At 39.4% G+C, this 21,652-nt stretch overlaps 1 protein-coding gene across 9 annotated transcripts in view; it reads right to left on the reverse strand.

Annotated features, from left to right (window-relative positions):
* The window catches only part of NEDD4L (NEDD4 like E3 ubiquitin protein ligase), a 304,699-nt gene that overhangs the window by 56,596 nt on the left and 226,451 nt on the right, over positions 1 to 21,652 (reverse strand). For all 9 annotated transcript variants that reach the window (XM_060761330.2, XM_060761329.2, XM_060761328.2 and 6 more), the window contains 4 exons: positions 21,102 to 21,268; positions 11,736 to 11,868; positions 7,020 to 7,193; positions 229 to 303 (listed from right to left, as the gene is read on the reverse strand). In XM_060761330.2, coding sequence (XP_060617313.1) covers positions 229 to 303; positions 7,020 to 7,193; positions 11,736 to 11,868; positions 21,102 to 21,268 — 549 coding nt within the window. The remainder of the gene's footprint in view (positions 1 to 228; positions 304 to 7,019; positions 7,194 to 11,735; positions 11,869 to 21,101; positions 21,269 to 21,652) is intronic.

Below are 21,652 nucleotides of genomic sequence, written 5' to 3' on the forward strand. Positions count from 1 at the left end.
GCAGTATCATTACATGTGGTTTCATGCACCTTGTCCAATTTGAAACAAGGGCATCCTTATTCCAGGAACTGTGCTGTGTATCCACCGTACACAAGAAAGTTTGGATTAGATGGTTGGACCATCACTGAACTAATTTCAGTGCTGTGGGCCTAAACACAACAAAAATTGAAGTCACTATACAAATCACCGAACAAAGACTGAAACCATGAATGAGAAAACTGTACTTACCAGTGTTAAATGGGACTGCTCAGCAACTGCATCAGTTACGCTGCAAGACCTTAACCTTGCAGAAGGATCTCTTTGCTGAAGGAAGAAAACACAGTGGGTCATTAAATTTACATCTTATTTGGCATTTCCCCTGAAAATGAAATAAGTCAGAATGACATTTTCATATTATATCTGCCCTTCTTCCACTCTCCTCAGTTCAACGTTTGAAACTTGAAACTTTGATGGTTCTAAAACCTGCTTCAAACATCAAGAATAGATAGGGAAAATCTTTATCTTTAATTATATAAGTAAAGTAGTGAATGACTAGAAAAAATCCATGCAAATTGCTTGCCTCTCAACCACAACAATGTTGAGAAATAATACTAATAACTGACCATCTTCCTAGTTGAAAATGATATCGACATGTGAGAAATGAATGGATTATACTGTAGGGTTGTTGCAATAATTATTCAATATTTATTTTCAGTGCTTATCAAGGAACATAACAAAATTCAAGAAGTGCTTTTGAACACCATTAAGTCCTATAGAAATGTTCATTGTTTCTAGGCTTGCAATTTCTATGAGCAAGAGCAACCAACAATTGCTGGTGAACCATATTCTTCCTCGTTCTGACCCCTCACAGAAAGCCAAATTCACAAATTATTTCTTAACTGTGGTGAGATGGGTGACAGCCCCCCTTTTCTTGCTTATGCAAGCAAGCTCCCTGGAGTGAGCTATAATTGAGGTGGACTAAACTGGAATTGTTATTATTTATGAATTTGAGAGCTTTACTTCTGAGCACGGTGTCTTCTGGGCTGGTGAAATAACGAGTAAATGGGCTAGAACATAAACAAGAGAGACATCAATTTTACAGTAGGTTTTTTGCATTCATGCTATAAATAAATTCAGCCCCTCCTTGGCATCCTTCTGTGTTTCCCTCTTTGCATATTTTTCCATCCAACAAGACTGAATTACTTCAGCTTCTATAAGTCAAACTGGACAGGTAGTCCTTTTAGCTCACTACTGTCTAGGCTTGTTTCAGTGTCCTGGATTTCGGTGGGGGTCCCGATCCATTTTCCGGGAGCCTCCCGAATCTGGGAGGACAGAAATCCGTTTTTGATCCAGGAAGCCAAAAGATACATTTTCTATCTGGCTCGTTATGGGAGGGACTTCCCAGGCTCCCCTTCCTGTCATTTTACGGATTGTTTGTCCTTATATCCTTCATTAAGACCAGGATTAAAAACATCAGAGTTAAGATACCACTCTCTCTGCAATCCTTTCCTTTCTGTCTGTAGAGGAGATTGGGTTTGATGCTTTAGTTAAAACTATTTCTAGGATAGAGAAGACAGGTGCTACAGATGCACACTGCTCTCTCCCTGCAACACACAGCTTTTTATTATTTTAAGGAGGCTTCCCCACTTCCCAGGGAAGGAAGAGTGATGACCTGAATCTATCATACCCTGGGCTTCCTTTTAAAAGTCCTCTTTTTTCTCTTGATTTGCAGGTGGTGCCTTTTCTCCCCTCGTGCTTTTCCTTCTAGCGGCTACCTATCTCCCACACTTCATGAAAACTGAAGGCAACCAATTTTCAACAGCCGCTGTTTTGTTGTAGTGGGAAAAAACATGGATGCTGAGCCTCTGCTGTTATGGCCATCGAACAAACCAAACAAGGGAACCAACCAACCAATCTAAATCTGCACACAAACCTACTACTGTCTGTACTGAATGGCAGGCAGAGAATGAGACAGGGTTTTTTTCTCATTCCTACTTAGAGATGCTGGAGTTTGAACATCCCCCTCAGGCTAATGTACTTTCTCTTGTGCACTTGCAAATTTTAATCCCAAATGAGTTTGTTTTCCTCTGTGTTACATAGATTTGTTTCCTATCAAACCCTGGTAAGTTAAAGAGGAAGAAAACAGATTTTGTGCTAGTTTTGACTCTGCAGTGTTTTTTTTTCCAGTGGCAATTTTGATCTGTGTATCATTTTGCAAGACTGGCTAATTCTGCAGTTTTTCCCAACATTGAGCCCTACAATTTCAATGGACTAGAAACCCCATAACTTCAATTATCATCCAAGCTAAATGGAGATGGTGGTTTTCAGGAATCCAAAATTGGGAAACACTGCTTTGTAGGCTTCATGCTGCTGAACTACTGTAGCTTTTTTGCTTTGAATATCAGTAGGGAGTGAATGGGGAATCCTAAATTCTAGCCAATATTTCCTATTTGGCAGGAGGTAGAAAAATAAATGTCGTAAAAAGGTTCACATGTGGCCAGAATTAATGGCTTGTGTTGAATTCTTAAAGGCTATGACACCAGGGTAACCTCTCAGAGTTATGCAGATCTTATTCTTTTGGCATGAGACACAATTTTTCCTCCTCACTGAGTCTAAAGCTGAAATGATCTTCTTTTATTCCAAGAAAATGTTATCCATCTTTAGCAGGGGAACCTCACGAGAGCTCTTTCAAGATGTCCTTTCACTGATCGAGTGAAATCCACACAATAAACTTCCTTTTTTTTAGTTAGTGGCGAAGGTCATACCTTACATGAATCTGAACACTTGTTATAATAACTTCCCAAAGTTACAATTACTATATTTGACAGGCCAGTAAAAGTAACCAAAATTTCACAGTGATTTTCTCAGGATGGGCCTAGGGTAATAACGGCTAAGTTTTATAAACCTCTTAAATAAAGGTTAATTGATGCAAGCCTAATGGAAAGAATCTTTTTTAAAGCCATTTTGGTTGAGACAAATACTTAAGCAATAAATATTTCATGTCGCCTGTATTCTCTTCCCAGCATCAGCATTTCTCCTGCTTTTTGGAACAAACGTTTGACTTGCAGCCAATTGCATATCAAATAAATCCATTCATGCAGGAATTCAGTCCAGAGAACTGTTAAGTATTTGCTAGGTATGCAAAATTTAACAAAATTGAGACCTCAGAAACTTCTCCTTTCCTTAGTTGCGATCCCACCCATACTTTAACAGTATATCTAGAGGGGGAAGATGATTAAACTGGGGTTGTCATACTTTGGACATATTGTGAGACAATGTGATTCACTGGACAAACCTTGATAATGCTTGGTAAAATAAAAGGCAGTAAGAAAATTAGAAGACTACTCTACAGACATATTGACTCTGTCAAAGTAGTAATGGCTCCATGGTGAGAGGAGCAGAGCAGGGCAATTAATCGTGGAGGTCTTTCATTCATAGTATTACTATATGTCAACACTGAATTGATGAGAAAACATGCTTTCAAGTACGAGGACAATTGGAAATTGCATCTTCCTCCTACACTTTTGGTTCTAGATAAGAAAAGGAACGGCTCTATTTTTCCAGGTTCAGTGTGCTTAAAAATAGCATATTTGAAACAAAACTCAGAGAACTCCCCCCAGTTAGTGTCCCCACTGATCATGTGGGCTGGTGGATTCTGAGAGCTTTGGTAGCACCTCCTCCAATTTCTAAATTCTGTCAGTTTGCTATTTCTGCCAGAATGTCAGGGTAGAGTTGTCTTGACCAGGGTCTTAGCACTGAATGTTGGGAAGCTGGGGAGTAGATGTAAATATGTTGGCATAGGGAACATGCCAAGTGAAGAACAGACCAAATGCCAAAATCTGGAAACCATGGAAGCAAGGATGAAATCTTCACTAGGAAACATCAGTGCTTGGGCCAAAGTCTGGGAACAGCAACTATGAAGCCCCTCTCCCTTGTTCCCATTGAATGAGTCTGAGAACATGGTAGGAAAGAGTGAAAGGCCCCTCCAGACAATCTTAGTGCAATAATGGAACTATAAAGTGGTCCACACCTTAGTTACCTCTAGAGTGGACTATTGCAATGCACTCTACATGGGGCTGCCCGAAGACGGCCCAGAAACTTCAATTGTTCCAACGATTGGCAGCCAGACTGTTAACTGGAGTGAATTATAGGGAGCAGTCTACCCCCATGTTTAAGGAGCTCCATTGGCTGCCGTTCATTTTCCAGTCCCAATTCAAGGTACAGGTTATCACCTACAAAGTCCTGAATGGTTTGGGACCCGACTACTTTCATGACCACATTTCATTCTACGAATCTAAATGATCTCTTCGATCCTCTGGGGAGGCCCTCCTCTCACTCCCACCTCCATCACAAGCACGGCTTCTGGAGATGAGGGAGAGGGCCTTCTCGGTGGTGGAACTTGCTACCCATCGAGATTAGGCAAGCTCCTACCCTGGCAACCTTTAAGAAAGGCCTAAAAACCTGGCTCTTCTGGCATGCCTTTGACGAATGAACACAAATCCCCATACCAAGTCCATCCCAGTATAGATCTGTCCTCTTGATGCACTTTTTCCCATCCCTTAGTGAAAGTTAATCCCATTGTTCACACCTCCTGAGCCTCCGCTCAGACACATTACTCCATTTATTCATCTCACCCAAGGTTTTATAAATTGTACCCTTTGCATTTGGTCCACCCACTGTGTCTTATTCCGTCTACCATTTTATTTTGCATTTTTATTGTCTATTTTGTTATTGTTTGCTTTTTACTTTGATGTTATTATTTGCTTGTTTGTTTTTTACGTTGCTTTATTGTTATTCTTGGGCTTGGCCTCATGTTAGCCGCCTCGAGTCCCCTTGGGGAGATAGTGGCGGAGTATAAATGATGATGATGATGATGATGATGATGGTGATTATTATTATTATTATTTAGGCCTTTAAGTAACCTGAAGCTGAGCTATATAGGGATTATGCCTGGAAATGGACTGGCAGCCATCAGAGCTATGACAAAAAGGCAGTTGTGTGCTTCCCATAACCTTGTATTAACTATGGAATTATTTCAAACAGAATATATGTCAGTCAAAAATTATTAAAGCAATTTGATAGGATTCCTCATTTCACATCAAACCACACTAGCTGCATGAGCAAAAGAAAGTTACAGGATTGGTTCATCACACCCAACCAAGAACTGACTTGACCAGAAAAGTCTGTAAATGATTGATGACTTTCAAGCAAATTGGCAAACAGCCATGGTGATCACATGAAGAGAGCATTATATTAATCCTCTAGCATTCCATTATCATAAGTTTTGCAAGTGTAGTTCAATAAAAGCATTTTCTAGGTTATATAAACACTTGGCCAACTTGACATGCCTTTTTATGGAATCATGCACAGGAATGACCATTTCAGCAGAACTTCATTGTCTACTGACATTCAGGTAACCTAAGCCTTTATCTATCTCCAGGAACAAAATGCATATTTGCTAAGTATTTTATAGCCATACTTAAAATTACCTTTCCATATTTAGCTTTCATATCTCCTGAACAACAAAAGACAAGCTGATAAGATGTCCCATTAAATTGTGATTCACTGTGTACGAATCATTTCATTTCCCCCTGTTAAGATACCCTATTAGAAACCCGATCCTCTCTGATATCCTGGGAATATTAGTCATAAGCCTTTATTGCACCTGCAGACACAGAATGGTAGATTGCATCTAATTCTTAATGTTTCGTTACAAAAAGCCAATTACATTGGGGTGGGCAAACGCAATTCATATGTCTCCTATACAATAGCACATACATTCCAATTCTATATATAAGGACAATCATCCCTAAATATAAGGATAATCAATCAACTTTTGTAGATTTGATAATTCATGGGCTAGATTGAAAATGTTCTCTCTAAGGATTAACTATATTAAGGTAAAGGTAAAGGTTTTTCCCTGACATTAAGTCATGTCTGACTCTGGAGGTTGGTGCTCATCTCCATTTCTAAGCCAAAGAGCTGGCATTGTCCGTAGGCACTTCCAAGATCAGGTGGCCAGCATGACTGCATGGAGCACGATTACCTTCCCGCCAGAGGTACATATTGATCTACTCACATTTGCATGTTTTCGAACTGCTAGGTTGGCAGAAGCTGGGGTTAACAGCAGGAGCTCATGCCGCTCCTCGTAGATGAACCTGCAACCTTTCAGTCACCAAGTTCAGCAGCTCAACGGTTTAACCCACTGTGCCACTGGGGCTGAGTAACTATATTACTCAGACTCAATTTACTGAAGCCCTTCCCACTTTGCATGTCTAGGGTTTCATCTGAACTATATGTTTACTAAGTTTAATGGGATGTGAACCTTGATTAATTGTAGACTGTCTAATTAAAGTAAGAGTCTAATTAAAAGTCTAATTGAAGTAAGGATGTATCCAAATGTACTCAATGTTTGGATGCCTCCCTATGCAGACTATGCAGTACATAGGGAAAATTATGTTACAGTAAGTTGTAGCAGGGCCAAGTGTATGTGTGTGTTGAAGAAAAACCTTATGATGGTAATTATTATGTGCAGCTGGTAATGTAGGTCAACCAGCAAGCTTGGCCCACACCCAATGGGATATAACTGTATTTTAGAACACAATTCTGGAGAGCTTTTTCTCTGAGGAGGTCTATGTTCAAAGGCTTTGCTCTGCGGAGCAGGTTGGAGTGAAGCTGTTATGCTGCTCTAAAGGAGGTTGTAAGGTTTGTTGGAAACTAGGAAAAACGGGTTTATCTATCTGTGGAACGTCCAGGGTGGGACAAAGAACTCTTGCTTTTTGGAGCTAGGTGTGAATGTTTCAATTCACATGGGCCCTCCCTGGTCCTCTTAAGACGCATGGGAGAAAGTGCCTTGGTTGAAACCAAGGTCTGCTCGCTGGACCTTAATTATCTACCAGGTTTGTACAAGGGGACAGGGTGTCTCAAGGAGCCTGGACTGAAACCGTGTAGGTTATCAACCTTTTTTATAAGAATTCCAGAAATGTAAATTGGCATACCTGGAAGAATGGCAACTTAAATATTGTATAAGGGGTACTTACAATCATAGAAGAGAGTTGTTCCCCATTGGAATCAGGAGTGATCTGAAGTCTTCGGTTCAGTTCATCAGACAGTTCCTGAGGAGTGGTCCGAGAGACGGGCGAAGCAGGTGGAGGTGGCAAGGACAGGCTTAAGGAATCACTGTTTGCATTTTCTTCTGAAATGGTTTCCCAAGGCTGAGGAAAAGGAAAGTGCTTGTGTTAAATATGCAAAGAGCACTTTCTCTGCCATGAAGTCTCTGCACAGCCATTCCAAAGAATGTGTACACAGTCTCAGCTGGGTGCTGATCAAAGGAACTTAGCAAAGCGATATGTGCTATTAAAAAGTCCCTGAAGCATGGTTTGCATTTGATAATCGCTATTGCTCTTAACCTATTGGGGATGGAGGAAGTGAAGATAGTAGATAGCAGAAATAATGATGAAATCTACTTGCCAGCCTTTAAAAGGAATGAGTATATTGCATAGCAGGTATGGCCCCTTCTACACTGCCCTATATCCCAGATTATCTGCTTTAAACTAGATTATATGAGTCTCCACTGCCAAATAATCTGGGATAATCAGATAATTTGGGATCAGATACTGGGATATAGGGACCGTGTGGAAAGGCCCCAAGTGAGTGCCTCCCATAACTACAAATAGGAGACACTTACTTCTCCTAATTACAGAACAGTGAGATCTTCTGTCTTTAGTTACTCATCAGGTTGGGAATCACTGAAGCATTAACATAATTTCTAAGGATTAGAATGTTTCATAGGCAAGATAACTTCAGGAGCCATTTCATTTGCCAAGGGTCCAAAAAACCTCTCCTTTTGACTTTACATTAATTACCTGGTAAACCAGTCATGGTCAAATGTTAATGGAACCGAACAAAAAGGTAGGATTGCCCAATACAGAGGACTGTGTGCTTTGATGCATCATCACAGACATTGACAAGGAATCTGGATTACAAATCAAGATTGATAAGGAGTTAATTAGGTGTCACCTAGTTAGCCTAAATTAGTTTTCAGAGCCGAATGAATACTGAAGGACCTTGCTCACATATTTGCAGAACCTTTCATTTTGAGAACAGGTGAGGTTCACAGGAGATAAGCAAACACTCTTCTGATTTAAAAAAAAGGCAAAAATGAAGATCACAGAAACTACAAGCTAGTCAGCCTCACCTCAATATCAGGAAAATAGTGTATTACATTATACAGAAGTATTTTGACAACAATGCAACGATCAGTAGGAGCCAGCATAGGTTTATCAAGAACAAATCCTGCCAAACTAATCTTTAAAAAATCAGACCACTAGTTTAGAGGATGGTAGGAATGCTGTAGGTGTCTGGATTTCAGAAATTATTCACCCATCACATCTGCTCCCAGTTTGAACTGTGGTATAAATCAACATCTGATTGGTGATGGACAACATGACATTTTGGGAAATTTTCATGGTTTAATTTTGCTCAACGTAATCACCAACTTCCCCATTACTTCCAGATTGCATACATATTTAACTTGGGTATTTGTGGCTGATTTGCAATTGGCATGGGCAATAAGCAAACGGCAGGACCAAAAGTGATACATAGATATAAACATATAGATATATATATATACACATTTAGTTTAATCTTGAGAAACAAGATTATAAAAATTATTCAAGTTGCTATGGATAAGATTTGTTCAATATGAGGATAATGTTGTTTATATGTACAACCTGTTAATGTAATACCAGACATTCAGCTTTGTGTGTGTGTCAGAAGTGACTTGAGAAACTGCAAGTTGATTCTGGTGTAAGAAAATTGGCCATCTGTAAGGACATTGCCCAGGAAATGCCCAGATGTTTTACCATCCTGTGGGAGGCTTCTCTCATGTCTCCGCATGAGAAGCTGGAGCTGACAGATGGGAGCTCACTCCACTCCGCATATTCAAACTACTGACCTTTTGGTAAGCAGTCCTGCCAGCACAAAGGTTTAACCTATAGTGCCAACGGGGGCTCCAATATTCAGCTGAGTTATATCACTGCACTACTCAATGGCTGTTGGAGACAATCATGTGCAAAAGACAATCACATTTATTCATTAGGATTAGTTAAGATTCTACAATATCCGGTATGGAATTTAATGTGTGTGTATATTTCACAGATACATGTGATATCTTACAATCATTGTTTTTCTACTGATGTAAATGCAAAAGCAATAGAAATATGATGTGCAGAAAGGAACATTCATACCTCTGAAAACATATGGATTTGTTACTACAGCTCATAAGGTACATTGTTGTCCTTCCAGCAAATTTATACGTGGGTTTTTTTTTTTACTTGCATTAGTGAGGCATAAATAATGTTTCTAAATACACCCGAGTCTTGTGGCACAAGCTTGTTAGTTATTTTTTCTACAAGAGACTAACACGGAACGTGTTTGTCAAGTTCATTTTATTTGCATAGCTGTATGCAAATAGGGTAATGATCTCCTCTTCCCATATTTAATTATGTATATAATGTAATTAAGGGTTCTACATGAGTTATTCAGCAAGAGTCTTGTTCCAGGAATATTTGTTACATAGAGCAAAGTCACCCATCAATAATGAGCAAGACATTTTACAGTTGCAGAGCCAAAGCGATGGAATGACTTCCCGGAGGCCAACGTTTTACAATGATTTCTGGCTGATATTGGCTCAAGTCCCATGTGTGAAAGCTAGTTTGCCAGACATATAATTTTCTGGATGTACATTTGAATGCATGTCCACCTTCCGAAGCTACTAGCTGAATTTCCAATTAGTTTGGCACAACCAAGACTAAATTTGAGAGATGTTTTTAAAAATCGTTAACTGCAAACTCCCATTGTGGTAAACACACGTTAAAAGTCAAATCCAATTCCAGGAATGCCCACTCAGAATGTAAGTGCTATTAAGTGCAATAGACTTTACTATGAATAAGACCACACAACCTTTATTGAAATATGTACACTGCAGAACATGGGAAAGTTACTTTTTTGGATGACAGCTCCCTACGGCTTTCGTAAGCAATAAGAAACCCTTTTTTTTGTTTTTCCTATTACGTAATTATTGTTAGCAATAACAGGAAGGACTATTAAGGACTATTAGCAAAAACTATTAGCAAATTTTTAGCAAATGGCACTTAATGAGACATGCCGCAATACCATAGGATGTCTACACCCTGCACCACTGGAGAAATTATACTGTTTAGCCAGTATTGCACCACCTGAATCCGCTGGGAAGTGGCAACCAATAATGAAAGAACAAAGGCAGTGACATCTCTGGCCCATCCTCTGTCTGGATATCAACAAGCATGCCAATGCCTTAAATCAAGAAATAGCTTTTTATGATCTACAGAGATACTCACAGGAACACTTCAGCAAGTGAGAGTCCAAAAGTGGCAGGCTAAAACCTGGAACCTCAAGCCATGGCTGATACCAAATGAGACTCCCCCTGGGCACACAGAAGACTGGGCTACTTGGAAGGAACTGAACAGACTGTGCTCTGGCATCACGAGATGCAGAGCCAACCTTAAGAAATGTGGCTACAAAGTGGAATCCACGACATGCGAGTGTGGAGAAGAGCAAGCCACAGACTACATATTACAATGCAGCCTGAGCCCTGTCACATGCACAATGGAGGACCCTCTTTATTAATTCTAGCTCTTTTATTGTAATTGCAGAAGGTGTTTATCATATTCTGCCACTTTCTGATTTCTCCAGCTGAGATTTTAATAGGTAGCATCATAAACAAAAATATTATTTTAGGTAATTTTTTCATTTTTATTAAAGCTATTCTACCGAACCATGACAATTTGAACTTCGCATATTTAACCAGAATATCCTTAATGTTTTTTCTTAATTTGATTAAATTATCCCCTTCTAGATTATCGATTTCTTTAGATATATTAATTCCTAAATACTTTATTGAGTTCTTTATTTTTATTCTGCCCAATCTCCATTCTCTTAATTTCTCTTCTTCTTCTTTAATGCGGTTAAATAATAAGATTTCTGATTTATCCCAATTAACTTTAAGGCCTGTAATTTCCCAAACTCTGTTAAATGTGCTTCTAAATTCTTTTTATCTGTTCTAATAGCTTTCTGAAGGTTAGTAGTGTATCATCTGCAAATAAACATATATTGTATTTTCCCTCCTTCCCGATACTCTTTATATTTATATCCTCTTGTATCATATTTGCTAGCATTTCTATAACTATTGCGAATAGGGTAGGTGAAAGGGGGTATCCCTGTCTTGTTCCTTGAGTCAATCTTATTTTCCCAGTAAGGTCACAGACCATGTATTACAATGTAGCCTGAGCCTTGTCACATGCACAATGGAGGACCTTCTTATAGCAACACAGAGGCACTCCAAGTGGCCAGCTACTGGTCAAAGGACATTTAGTATAATGCCATGTTTTTAAATGTTTTGTTTTTAAAATACATTACAACTGTACCCTTGGTTCACTTCTGATATGATAAATAAATAATATAAATAAATAGCACATAATAGCCAAGGAAGAGAGATGACTTTTTTTTATGAAAGACAACAACAAGGCTGGCTGACTAAGGAGAGGCAGAGTAATGTTTTCTTCAAACCTTTTGCAATTGATCCTTTAAACATTTTCCTTTAACACACAGTTATTTTGGAACCTTTAATTCCAAACATTTTAAAGGGACAGCATGCAAAACCACATGTGGGTTTAATTGTTATGACAACAGGGCAAAAATCCAGCTCCTGCACCTACTTCAGGTACGTCTCCACTTTCCAAAGGCTCCGGATCCAAATCCTCACTAATGTGTCTCCTGGATCGAAACCTTCGGTGGGCCGCCTCTTGATTTATCTGTCTGATGTTGTTGTCTGATTCAGATGACACATCCCTGAAATGTTGAGTTGACAAAAGAGTAATGAGTTGGTAGAGGGAGAATGAGCATTATTAGTCGCAGCTCTGCTACATTAATATTAACTTCTTAAAAATCACCATTTCCATCCCTGCAAGGTCTCTTGCATGCATCTGATATTAACAAAGTCAGCAAGTGATGAATTATTTCTCTGGGACTCTGGCAAATTAAATTACACAATGATGGAACTGTATTCCAAAGCAAATAAAGCCTGAAAGTCAGCCTCAACCATTAGTTTCATGAAAGGAGAATTTCAGTGCTTTCAGTAGCAAATGCCAGAAGGTTGACGCATTTAAAGCACAGTGCATAACTCACACATTGCTGTTGCTACACTGATAACATTCTTTTGCTCTTGTGTTGATAATAACCAGAAATAATAATATTTCTGAGCAGAGTTCTCTTCTTTTATTTTCTTGCAGAAATGGTTTTACAAAAGTTTAGTTTATGGCCTCTCTCAGTTTTTCATGCAATATCAAAACCACTGAAACCTTGGTCTGAAAATTTTACCACCATCACCACTTCATCTGTGATTGTTTTGGAGAAGTGCAATGGTGTCATCAAAACTAGCAGCATAGGTTTCTATGCATTTATCCTTGCAGTTGCTAATGAAACTGATTGAGATAATCCTCATCTGTAATATTCGTGATTGTTTGATCTAGAGAAGGCAACTTAAGCATCAAACGACAAGGTTATGGAATATGAATCTGATGGCAATATCATACTATCTTGTCCAACAGAAAAGTACATAAAAGGAAATAGAGCTTTGGGAAGGGATTACTGCTTGGTGGCAGACTAGACCAGGCTTTGCCAAAGGCCCCATCTGCACTGCCATATAATATGGTTTGAGAGTGCTTTATATGGTCAGTGTAGAGCCATATAATGCAACTTAACTACACTGAACTCCTTGCTGATGCCATAGGCATCAAGCCAAGCTCACACTGCCGGAGATGGTGGGGTGAGTAGTCCAAAGCATCTGGAAGGCACTGCATTGGGAATGCTGATGTAGACAATATTGGGAGAATGTAGAACAAAAATCTAGTAAAATATGAGCCATTTTCATATATTCCAGAACTTACCTTTGAGAGAAGTCACATGCTCTACTCTGAAATTTCATAGCAGAATTCTACGATTTTATAAAGACCCTTAAACATCAATGTATTTCAATACTGTTAAGGATGAGCTTAACCAATAAACTTCCACATCCAGGTAAAAACTGAAAATGATATTTTAGCAAACTGGCAGTCAAAATTATATCCAGCTTGTTCTGAAAACTATATGTGGAAATGTCAAAACCACGTGGCATGAATTAGGAATATAAACTCAATCTCAGGGGAAGGGAAATTCTCCTGCAATATTTATATCATGGTGCCCAGAAAAAGTACCTTCTTGGCAAAAAAGCACAATATAACTGGATGTTAAACTAATGCTTGATGTCAGTAGAGCTCATACCCTCTTCAATTATGCATGGCATCTGAAGTTAAGCTTTTTGTATTTTTAGAAAGGCATTCATAAGAAATGCTGAACTGTGAACAGTAAAAAAAAACCTTCACTATATTCTGGGGGCAAGAAGATTACATAAATTACTAGAAGATTACATACATTTGCTAATAAACTATGAAAGAAGTAGGGAAAGGAGAACTATTAGTAACATCACTGAAAGCTAATGAAAAAACCGACTACCATTAAAATCAACTACAATGTCAAGTCCCATAGCCACAGATTCACAGGGGGAAAAATGGTCTCTCCAGACAATTGCTAGCTCTTCTAGGTGAATCTATGGTATGCTTCTCTAGGACTAGAGAGGATATCTCTCTAGTAATCTCTAGGTCTTACAACATAGAGACTGAAAATGAAGCAATTTAATGTGGTTGATTGTATCCACCGTATCATGTAAACGTGGTCCACTTTAAATGTATTTCCCCACAGATACAGGGATCTTACTACACATCATTGGTTTAATGATCTATGTCTTACATTCCCTGTGATTTCAAAATCATTAATCATTATTGGACAATAGTAATGGCTAAAATGCAGGTTGTGGACAGTGAGCATCACCTTCTCACTCCAGCTTCAAGTAGCAATCCCTCCAGAAAGAGCCAGAAGACCCAAAGGAACAATATTTTGTATGGTAGCATGGAATGGTGAGGAGAGGGTGCAGAGGGACTGGCTCTTTCCCCAAGTTACTATTGAAAGAGCAACCACTGGAAAACAATAATATTTAAGAGGAATGCACAGTCCAGAAACAGCAAGAAGCTCACAGTTTCTCCATCCCTGTTCTGTGGTTGTCACTGACATTTTATCCTGTCCCCCATTATAATTTGAAATGAAAGCAAAAATAAAATCAGCAAGAAAATAAGGACTGGAAGTTACCCCTTACATGTTGAAAACACTATATGTACCGGGTTTTGGGGGTGGGGGTTAAACAAGGATACAACAGTATTACGTTTTCCAAATTACCTGTATTTCTTCAATTTGATGCACAGTGATAGCAGTACCACCAACAGAAAAAAAGCTTTATTTATATAGATAAAAAACCACCTATCCTAAAATGCATCCAATTTGTATAGATGTTTATATGGTAAAAAATTGTCTTGGAATTGAAGAAACACGGTAATTTAACAACTAATACAACACTGTTTTCTTCTTGGTGATAGGTGGAGTAATCTGAGGATATCTGGGACTATTTTCCATTTCCCCCTGTATTTTTATAAAAGCACACAAGGAATCCAATAACAAAATAATAATCGGGGAATGTAATGAATTAGTAATGTGTTACTATGTGGTAATGCATTTCACAGTAATGCTAACATGTTTTCACTGAAGTCAAAAGTAATGGCCAACATGAAACTTTGAGTTAATCAATTTCAGTACTTAGTTTATGGTGGGTAACCTTGTATCTCTATCAGGGGTCTATCAGAGTAAGTATAACCAAAGGGGAATCTCACAGAGAAAATTAGGATGCACAAATTAAGCAGTCAAATTTTAGTGAATTGGGAAAAATCGGACCTCTATTTTACTGGAATGTGACCAGAAGCTTAACAAGGATTCTGTGCAGGAGACAAGATAGAAACCGTGGAACCATGTCATCTGATTATGCCCCCTCCTCCCAAACTGGCTTTCTTTCTTGTTGCACATGCTGAGTAAGTTTGCTCATCGTTATAGTCTCCCAGATTTCCAGAAGGCTCTTTGGGAAATGTGTAATTATGTGCTATACACAATTTCACGGCTATACAGAATTGCTCAAAAAGGTCAGTATGCAAATTCATTGCATTCAATGTCATAAGGAAGCTAAGTTTTAAGATCAGAGCTGCCTTACATTAGGTGGAAGGCATGATAAAAATAAAGTAAATCGAATAATAAATAACCATAGCTACTTGCTTAGGTAACCTGTTAAAGTTCTCAAATTATCAACCATAATTCAGAACTACCCTGCAGTTGAGAACATTCCCAGCAGAGGTCAGTGTATATAACCCACAACCTCCAAAAATCCAGCCATTAAGTTGGATAGAATGGGTAAGGAATCATGTGGCTTTCCAAATGATGTAAGGCCAAAAGTTTCAGCTGCCCTTAGCAGCAAAGTCAACAGTGAAGAATGCTGGAAGTTGCAGGAAGTTACAGTCCAGTATCTGGAAGACCATGCAATTCCCATCTCTAACCAATGTCAATTAGAGGGATTGCAACAAAGCACCTGCTCCAAGGCTAGCATGCTCCACTTCTTAAATATCTCGACAAGAACATGGGAATAAGACAGTCACTTATAGGCAGAGAGCTAAGATTCCTGCTTTATGGGTCTGAACTACTGACCTGAAAGGATATAATGAATTATATTTCTGCACAAAACATAATGCAAATAAACCATGACAGCTACAGTAGAATACCTCAGTAGAAGGACCCCCTAACCACAATGTCTTTATACAATGGGAAAATGTACAAACCCCTATGTGATGTAACAAATCCCCTAGAATCATAGTTGGAAGGGACCTTGTGGCCATCCAGTCCAACCCCCTGTCAAGAAGTAGGAAATTACACTCAAAGCACCTTCAACAAATGGCCATCCAGCCTCTGTTTAAAAGCCTCCAAAGAAGGAGCTTCCACCACACTTGGGTGTAGAGAGTTCCACTGCTGAACAGCTCTCACAGTTAGGAAGTCCTCCCTAATGTTCAAGTGGCATCTCCTTTCCTGTAGTTTGAAGCCATTTTTTTCATGTCCTAGTCTCCAGGGCAGCAGAAAACAAGCTTGCTTGCTCCCTCCTCCCTATGACTTCCCTGTATAAGTTCAGTTTTAAAACATGTGCAAATGTGCCCATATCTTCAAGCAATAATCCCCTCTATGTTCTGCACTTCAAAGAGAAGACCGGTCAAGAGAGAAAGAAGCATTCAGCAGTCTTGGCATGCTTTACTGCCTGGCACAAAATTATATTGAGGAAAACACGTTATAAACGAGCCCTGTAATTACGCTAAAACAATTTTTTAGGGATTCATCAATCTGTATGGCCCTCCGCAAACTTGCTCTGTCATGGGGGAAAAAAGAGTTTTCCCACTCATGGATTTTTTTTTTCAGGAAGTGGCACAAAAAGCCAAAAACCAAAAACTAAAGTAGATGCCTAGCCACTTCTGGTTTTGATTTATTCTATTTTACAGCACTTTAAAGCATATTTGTGCCTGGTGTAGCATGTAATGGAGCCACCTCTCTTCTCATTGCTCACCCATGATTTACAGGTCTTTGCTTTAAGCCAGTTTCTATTACATTTACGCTGCATGGCATTTGCTTTGATTTCTGACAAGCCTCTTTCAAAATTGTGTTTCAAATCACTGTGTTGGTCCAGTGTAAATCAGCAGCATTAATGGGTCAGGGCAATGTATCATTACTTGGAAATAAACCTCACTGGCTTAAAATTGTGACTAATGTTTATGTTTGTGGTGGGAAAATAATGGAAGCAGAATCGGTGCAAATACAATGGATAGCATCAACTGAATTAAGCAGCAAAAATTAGGCCTGGGTAACAACGCAAAAATTTGTTTCTAAAATCGATTTGTATTTGGGGGTTTTTTTTGTTTTGATATTTAAAATAATTACAAAATTTTCCCTTAAAAAGTTCGGTATTTACGAAATTTCGTTAATATTTACAAAACATTTTGTAAAGATGGCGCCCTTTTTTTCCAATATTTTTTCAATATTTTTTTAATTTAATTATTAATTTAGTAGAATAGGGAGGAGAAATTATTATTAAGGAGGGAAGGCAGGCACTCACTCTGGCGGGCCCTCAAGCGCTGCCGCCGAGTCGGGCCCGGCTCCTCCGAAGCTAAGGTTTCAGTGCGGAATTGGGAGAAGGGGGTCCCCAAAGGCCATCTAGTCCAGCCCTCTGCTAAGGTTTGAATGCGGAATTGGAGGAAGGGGCTCCCCAAAGGCCATCTAGTCCAGCCCCCTCCTAAGGTTTCAATGTGGAATTGGGAGAAGGGGCTCCCCAAAGGCCATACATTCCAGCCCTCTGCTAAAGTTTCAATGTGGAATTGGGAGAAGGGGCTCCCCAAAGGCCATCTAGTCCCGCCCTCTGCTATGGTCTCAATGCGAAATTGGGAGAAGGGCTCCCCAAAGGCCATCTAGCCCAGCCCTCCACTAAGGTTTCAGTGCGGAATTGGGAGTACGAAGCACACCCACCGCAAAGGTGAGGAAGGAGGGACGGGCCGCCTTCCCGCTGAGGGTCGCTCGCCCTCTCGCTCGCTTGCTCAGCCGGCGCCTTCCCCGCCCTCTCCTCCTCCTCCTCCTCCTCCTCCTCCTCTTTCAGGCTCTGACTGGCTAAGGAGAGGAGAGAGAGGAGAGCTCCCAGCAAGCATCTAGCCATCTTACGTATTTCCGAAATGGACGGAATTACAAAAATATTTGGCGCATGCCGTTTCGATATTTAAAAACACTTCCGGGTTTAAAAATAAGTTTTGTAATCGTTTTGTAATTGCTAAAATTAACAAATATTTAACGAATTACAAAATTAACGAACGAAACCGCCCAGGCCTAGCAAAAATTATAGAAAGACATAAGGAAATTACATTTTAACTATGTTATTATTACATGTATCTCTTTTAGTAGTAAAAATCATATACACTGAACAAAATCACTGAATTCTTTACTCTGTAAACAAACAATGAATGCCATGTAATAATCACACTAAATATTACAAATGGAGAAGATAGGTTTTAAATAACCAATTTTGAAAGAATAACCCTGTTATTAAGTATTCTAATTTGTTCCAAAGCAAGTGACCATGCTTTCCTCTATCAGAGAAAACAGGAAACTTTGGTTAATCAGAGACCCCTTTCATTCTCCCCTCGAAAAAGGGAGAGAAAAAGCTATATGCAATGATAACAAATCAGATTAAATAATAGGCTTGTGTGTTTTGGCTGAACCCTGATCCGTTTCTACTGGCCAAGTTTTGGGAGACCCCCAGATCCATTTTTGCATGCCTCCCAAAAATGGACAGGTAGTCAAACAGCCGTTTTTGGACCATAGCCGAAAAATGAGGCTAGGTCCAGCCCATTGGCAGAAATGGGGGGGGGGAGGCTCCCCAGGCTCCCCTTCCCATCATTTTAGGCAATGGCATCCTTTGACCTTATAACCTTCATTAAGATCTGGATTAAAAGCATTAGAGTTAAGATCCTTTCCCTTTGGTCTGTAGACGAAACCTGGGTTTAAACCAAGGACTTAAGATACCACTATTCCTGCGATCCTTTCCCTTTGGTCTGTAGAGGAGACTTGGGTTTGAAGCAGTGATTCTCAACCTGTTGGTCCCCAGGTGTTTTGGCCTTCAACTCTTAGAAATCCCAGCCAGATTACCAGCTGTTAGGGTTTCTGGGAGTTGAAGGCCAAAACATCTGGGGACCCACAGGTTGGGAACCAGTGGTTAAAAAAAGAGCTTAAGATACCACTCTTTCTGTGATCCTTTTCCTTTGGTCTATAGAGGAGAGTAAGTTTAATGCTTAACTGTTTCTATTTTCGAGGCGATAGGCCCTGTAGACGGGCACGCGCTCTCTCCCTACACAACTTTACTCTTATAATCTTTCCTGAGACTTCTGAATACCTGTTATAAGTTCAAATAAAAGTGTTGTCAGATTTGTGCTCCTTTGCTCCTCCTTTGACCTGGAAATGTATGTCTCCTGGCCTTGCTCCCTGACCCAGAATTCTCTACCATGACATCCTCAAGCTTTGGAAATTTCATCCTTGCTATGCTTTTCCACAGATTCATTCTTAAGAAATTTTTGTGTATGTTGTAACTAGTGGAATTTTAAGGAGGCTCCCCACTTCCCAGGGAAGGAAGAGAGATCAGTGTGGAGCTATCCTACCCAAGGCTTACTTTAAAAGTCCTCTCTTTGACCTGTCTGGAGTGATACCTTTTTTCCCTTGCTCTTTTCCTTCTAGTGGCTGCCTCCCTACCGTACTCCACTTGTAAGTGAAAGCAGCCAGTATTTGACAGCTACTGTTCTGTTGGGGCCAAAAAACATGGCAGCTGACCCCTTGCCATTATGGTCAGCTGGTCAAACCAAACAAGCCAAATTGGCCAAAGGGAATCAACCAATATCCATGCACAAGCCTATTAAATAAGATATACTTTTTAAACTGAGATATAATAATTCATATTAAACTAATATGAATGAATTGTTTATTGTACTAGCCATAGGCCATGACATCAGTAAAATACCTACTTTATAAACACTTTCCAATATAAACCTTAAAACGTAACAAGAATTAAAACTAAAACAAGTTCTTTAAAATTATGAAAGCAGAAACATGACAATAACAGTGTCTGCTTTGTGTCATTCCAAACCGTTTCCATTTCTGACCCCCAGTATGGATTTTGCTACTTTGGCTCTGATCTTTTGGGCTGCGATTGCGAATGTGGCAACCTTTAGTGTTATATTTTTAGAATGATCTGCTAGCAAGTCGCAGATCACCGCAGATTGTTGCCATGATGCTCTTTCTTCCAAGAGTGATCCTAGGAGATTTTTCCTAGGGTCATTGTACAAGGGGCAGAGTAGCAAATAGTGTGTTAGGTCTTCTATTTCCCCTGTGCCACAAATGCAAAGTCGTTGGGCATGGGTATTAAACTAATATAAAATAATTGCTCTTTGAAAAGGCCCAATATTTCCTTGCTCTGGTATGTCCACGCAACCAGCCACAAATCAAAGATTCCAAAGTGAATCTGAAGATATGAAGGAACAAAACTACACAGCATATTTTCGAAACCATCTCTTATGAAGGTAATGTTAGTTCAGTCTATGTTTTATTAACAATGTTGCACTATAAAGTTGCACATATACTAGTTTGCTGACTCTGTAGACATAGTATTAAATCTGAACACAAGAACTCATATTCAAATCCCTAAATAGTTATGAAACTCAAGGGTCAGCCTTGAGTCTGGTTCAATCTCTATCTGTTTCTCTCTCTCAGATTCAAGTCTCTCAAGGGGATGTTATGGATTTGAAATCTTATTGCAGATTCCTTGGAGATGGGATAGGAATAAAAAAAGTGGATGAAACTCTCAAGATGAATTGTGACTGAACATAGCATATCAAAAATAATTAACTGTTACAACAATTTCCTTTATGGCTTTCATTCAACAAATATTAACTTGAAGATGGGTCTCTCATGTAAGACTGAATCAACAGCCTACATTACAAATGAGAAGCAACAGCATTACCTTAGTGAGATAAAGTCCCTCTATAATTTCAACATTTTATCAGTAGGAAACTGTGCTCTATCTTGGAAGACAGGATGTCTGCAAGAGGCACAAATGATGGGACAGAGCAACCGAATCCATAATGGGTCGAGTGCAATAATAAACACAAAACTATGTTCCTGTCCACCTGTGCACATTACCGCTGATTTAGCAATGCTGTAATCTTAAGGGAGAATAAGGAGACTAGGTTTTTGAAAGCCCACTGAATCCATCTAGTTCAGAGGAATGTTTTCCAAAGTGACAAAACACACAGAAATTCCAGACTCCTGGAGTGAAAGCGAAATACTTTTACATTTTTCATTTCCAATCCTTTGTTTTTGGTGGTACATTGTCTATGAACATTAAGGAGTCGTGGTCAATAGCTGCTGGAAGTTCTATTCTTCATGTTTCCCGCTAAGTATTTAAAGAAGCCACTTAAGGTACTAACCATGACAACATAATGTACATAAAGCCTATTGTAGATGACATGAAGATCCATACTTACATTAAACTTGGTCGGTGCCACTGGGTTGTCCTGTTGTTGTGATTTACGTAGTAAGTACGCCCGAGGTTATCCACCTTTTCTTCCCAGCCTGGGGGCAAAGGAGGCGGGGGCAATTCCTCTTGGCGCTGAGCAGGGGCATCATTGGAGTCAACCACTTCCCAGCCATGCTGTGAAGAAGAAAAAGGAAAAATGAAAAATGAAGTTGAAAATCACATGATTGTTTAGCTTCTTTCTATTTGAATGGAAAGGAACAAATAACACTTCCCAATGTCAATATTTCTGATAATGAGGTGGCAGAAGTGTGCCATATGTAGCATGCATACATCAAGAATTTATTTGTAGCAGCTGATCTCCCACAAATATAGATCTCCCAAAGATCTCACTCCAGAGAAAGACCAATGCTCTACTTCACAGGATAAGAACATGTTAAAGGTGCTGCTCCTAAGAGAAGATCACTTGGAATAAGATAACTAATGAAGAATGGATAGAAGAGGAATAATACTTTCATTGAACTTCATTTCTTAAACTATAGCATCTTACCTTTGTTAGCA

This window comes from Anolis sagrei, chromosome 2, assembly GCF_037176765.1.
Source record: "Anolis sagrei isolate rAnoSag1 chromosome 2, rAnoSag1.mat, whole genome shotgun sequence".
Lineage (NCBI taxonomy): Eukaryota > Metazoa > Chordata > Lepidosauria > Squamata > Dactyloidae > Anolis > Anolis sagrei.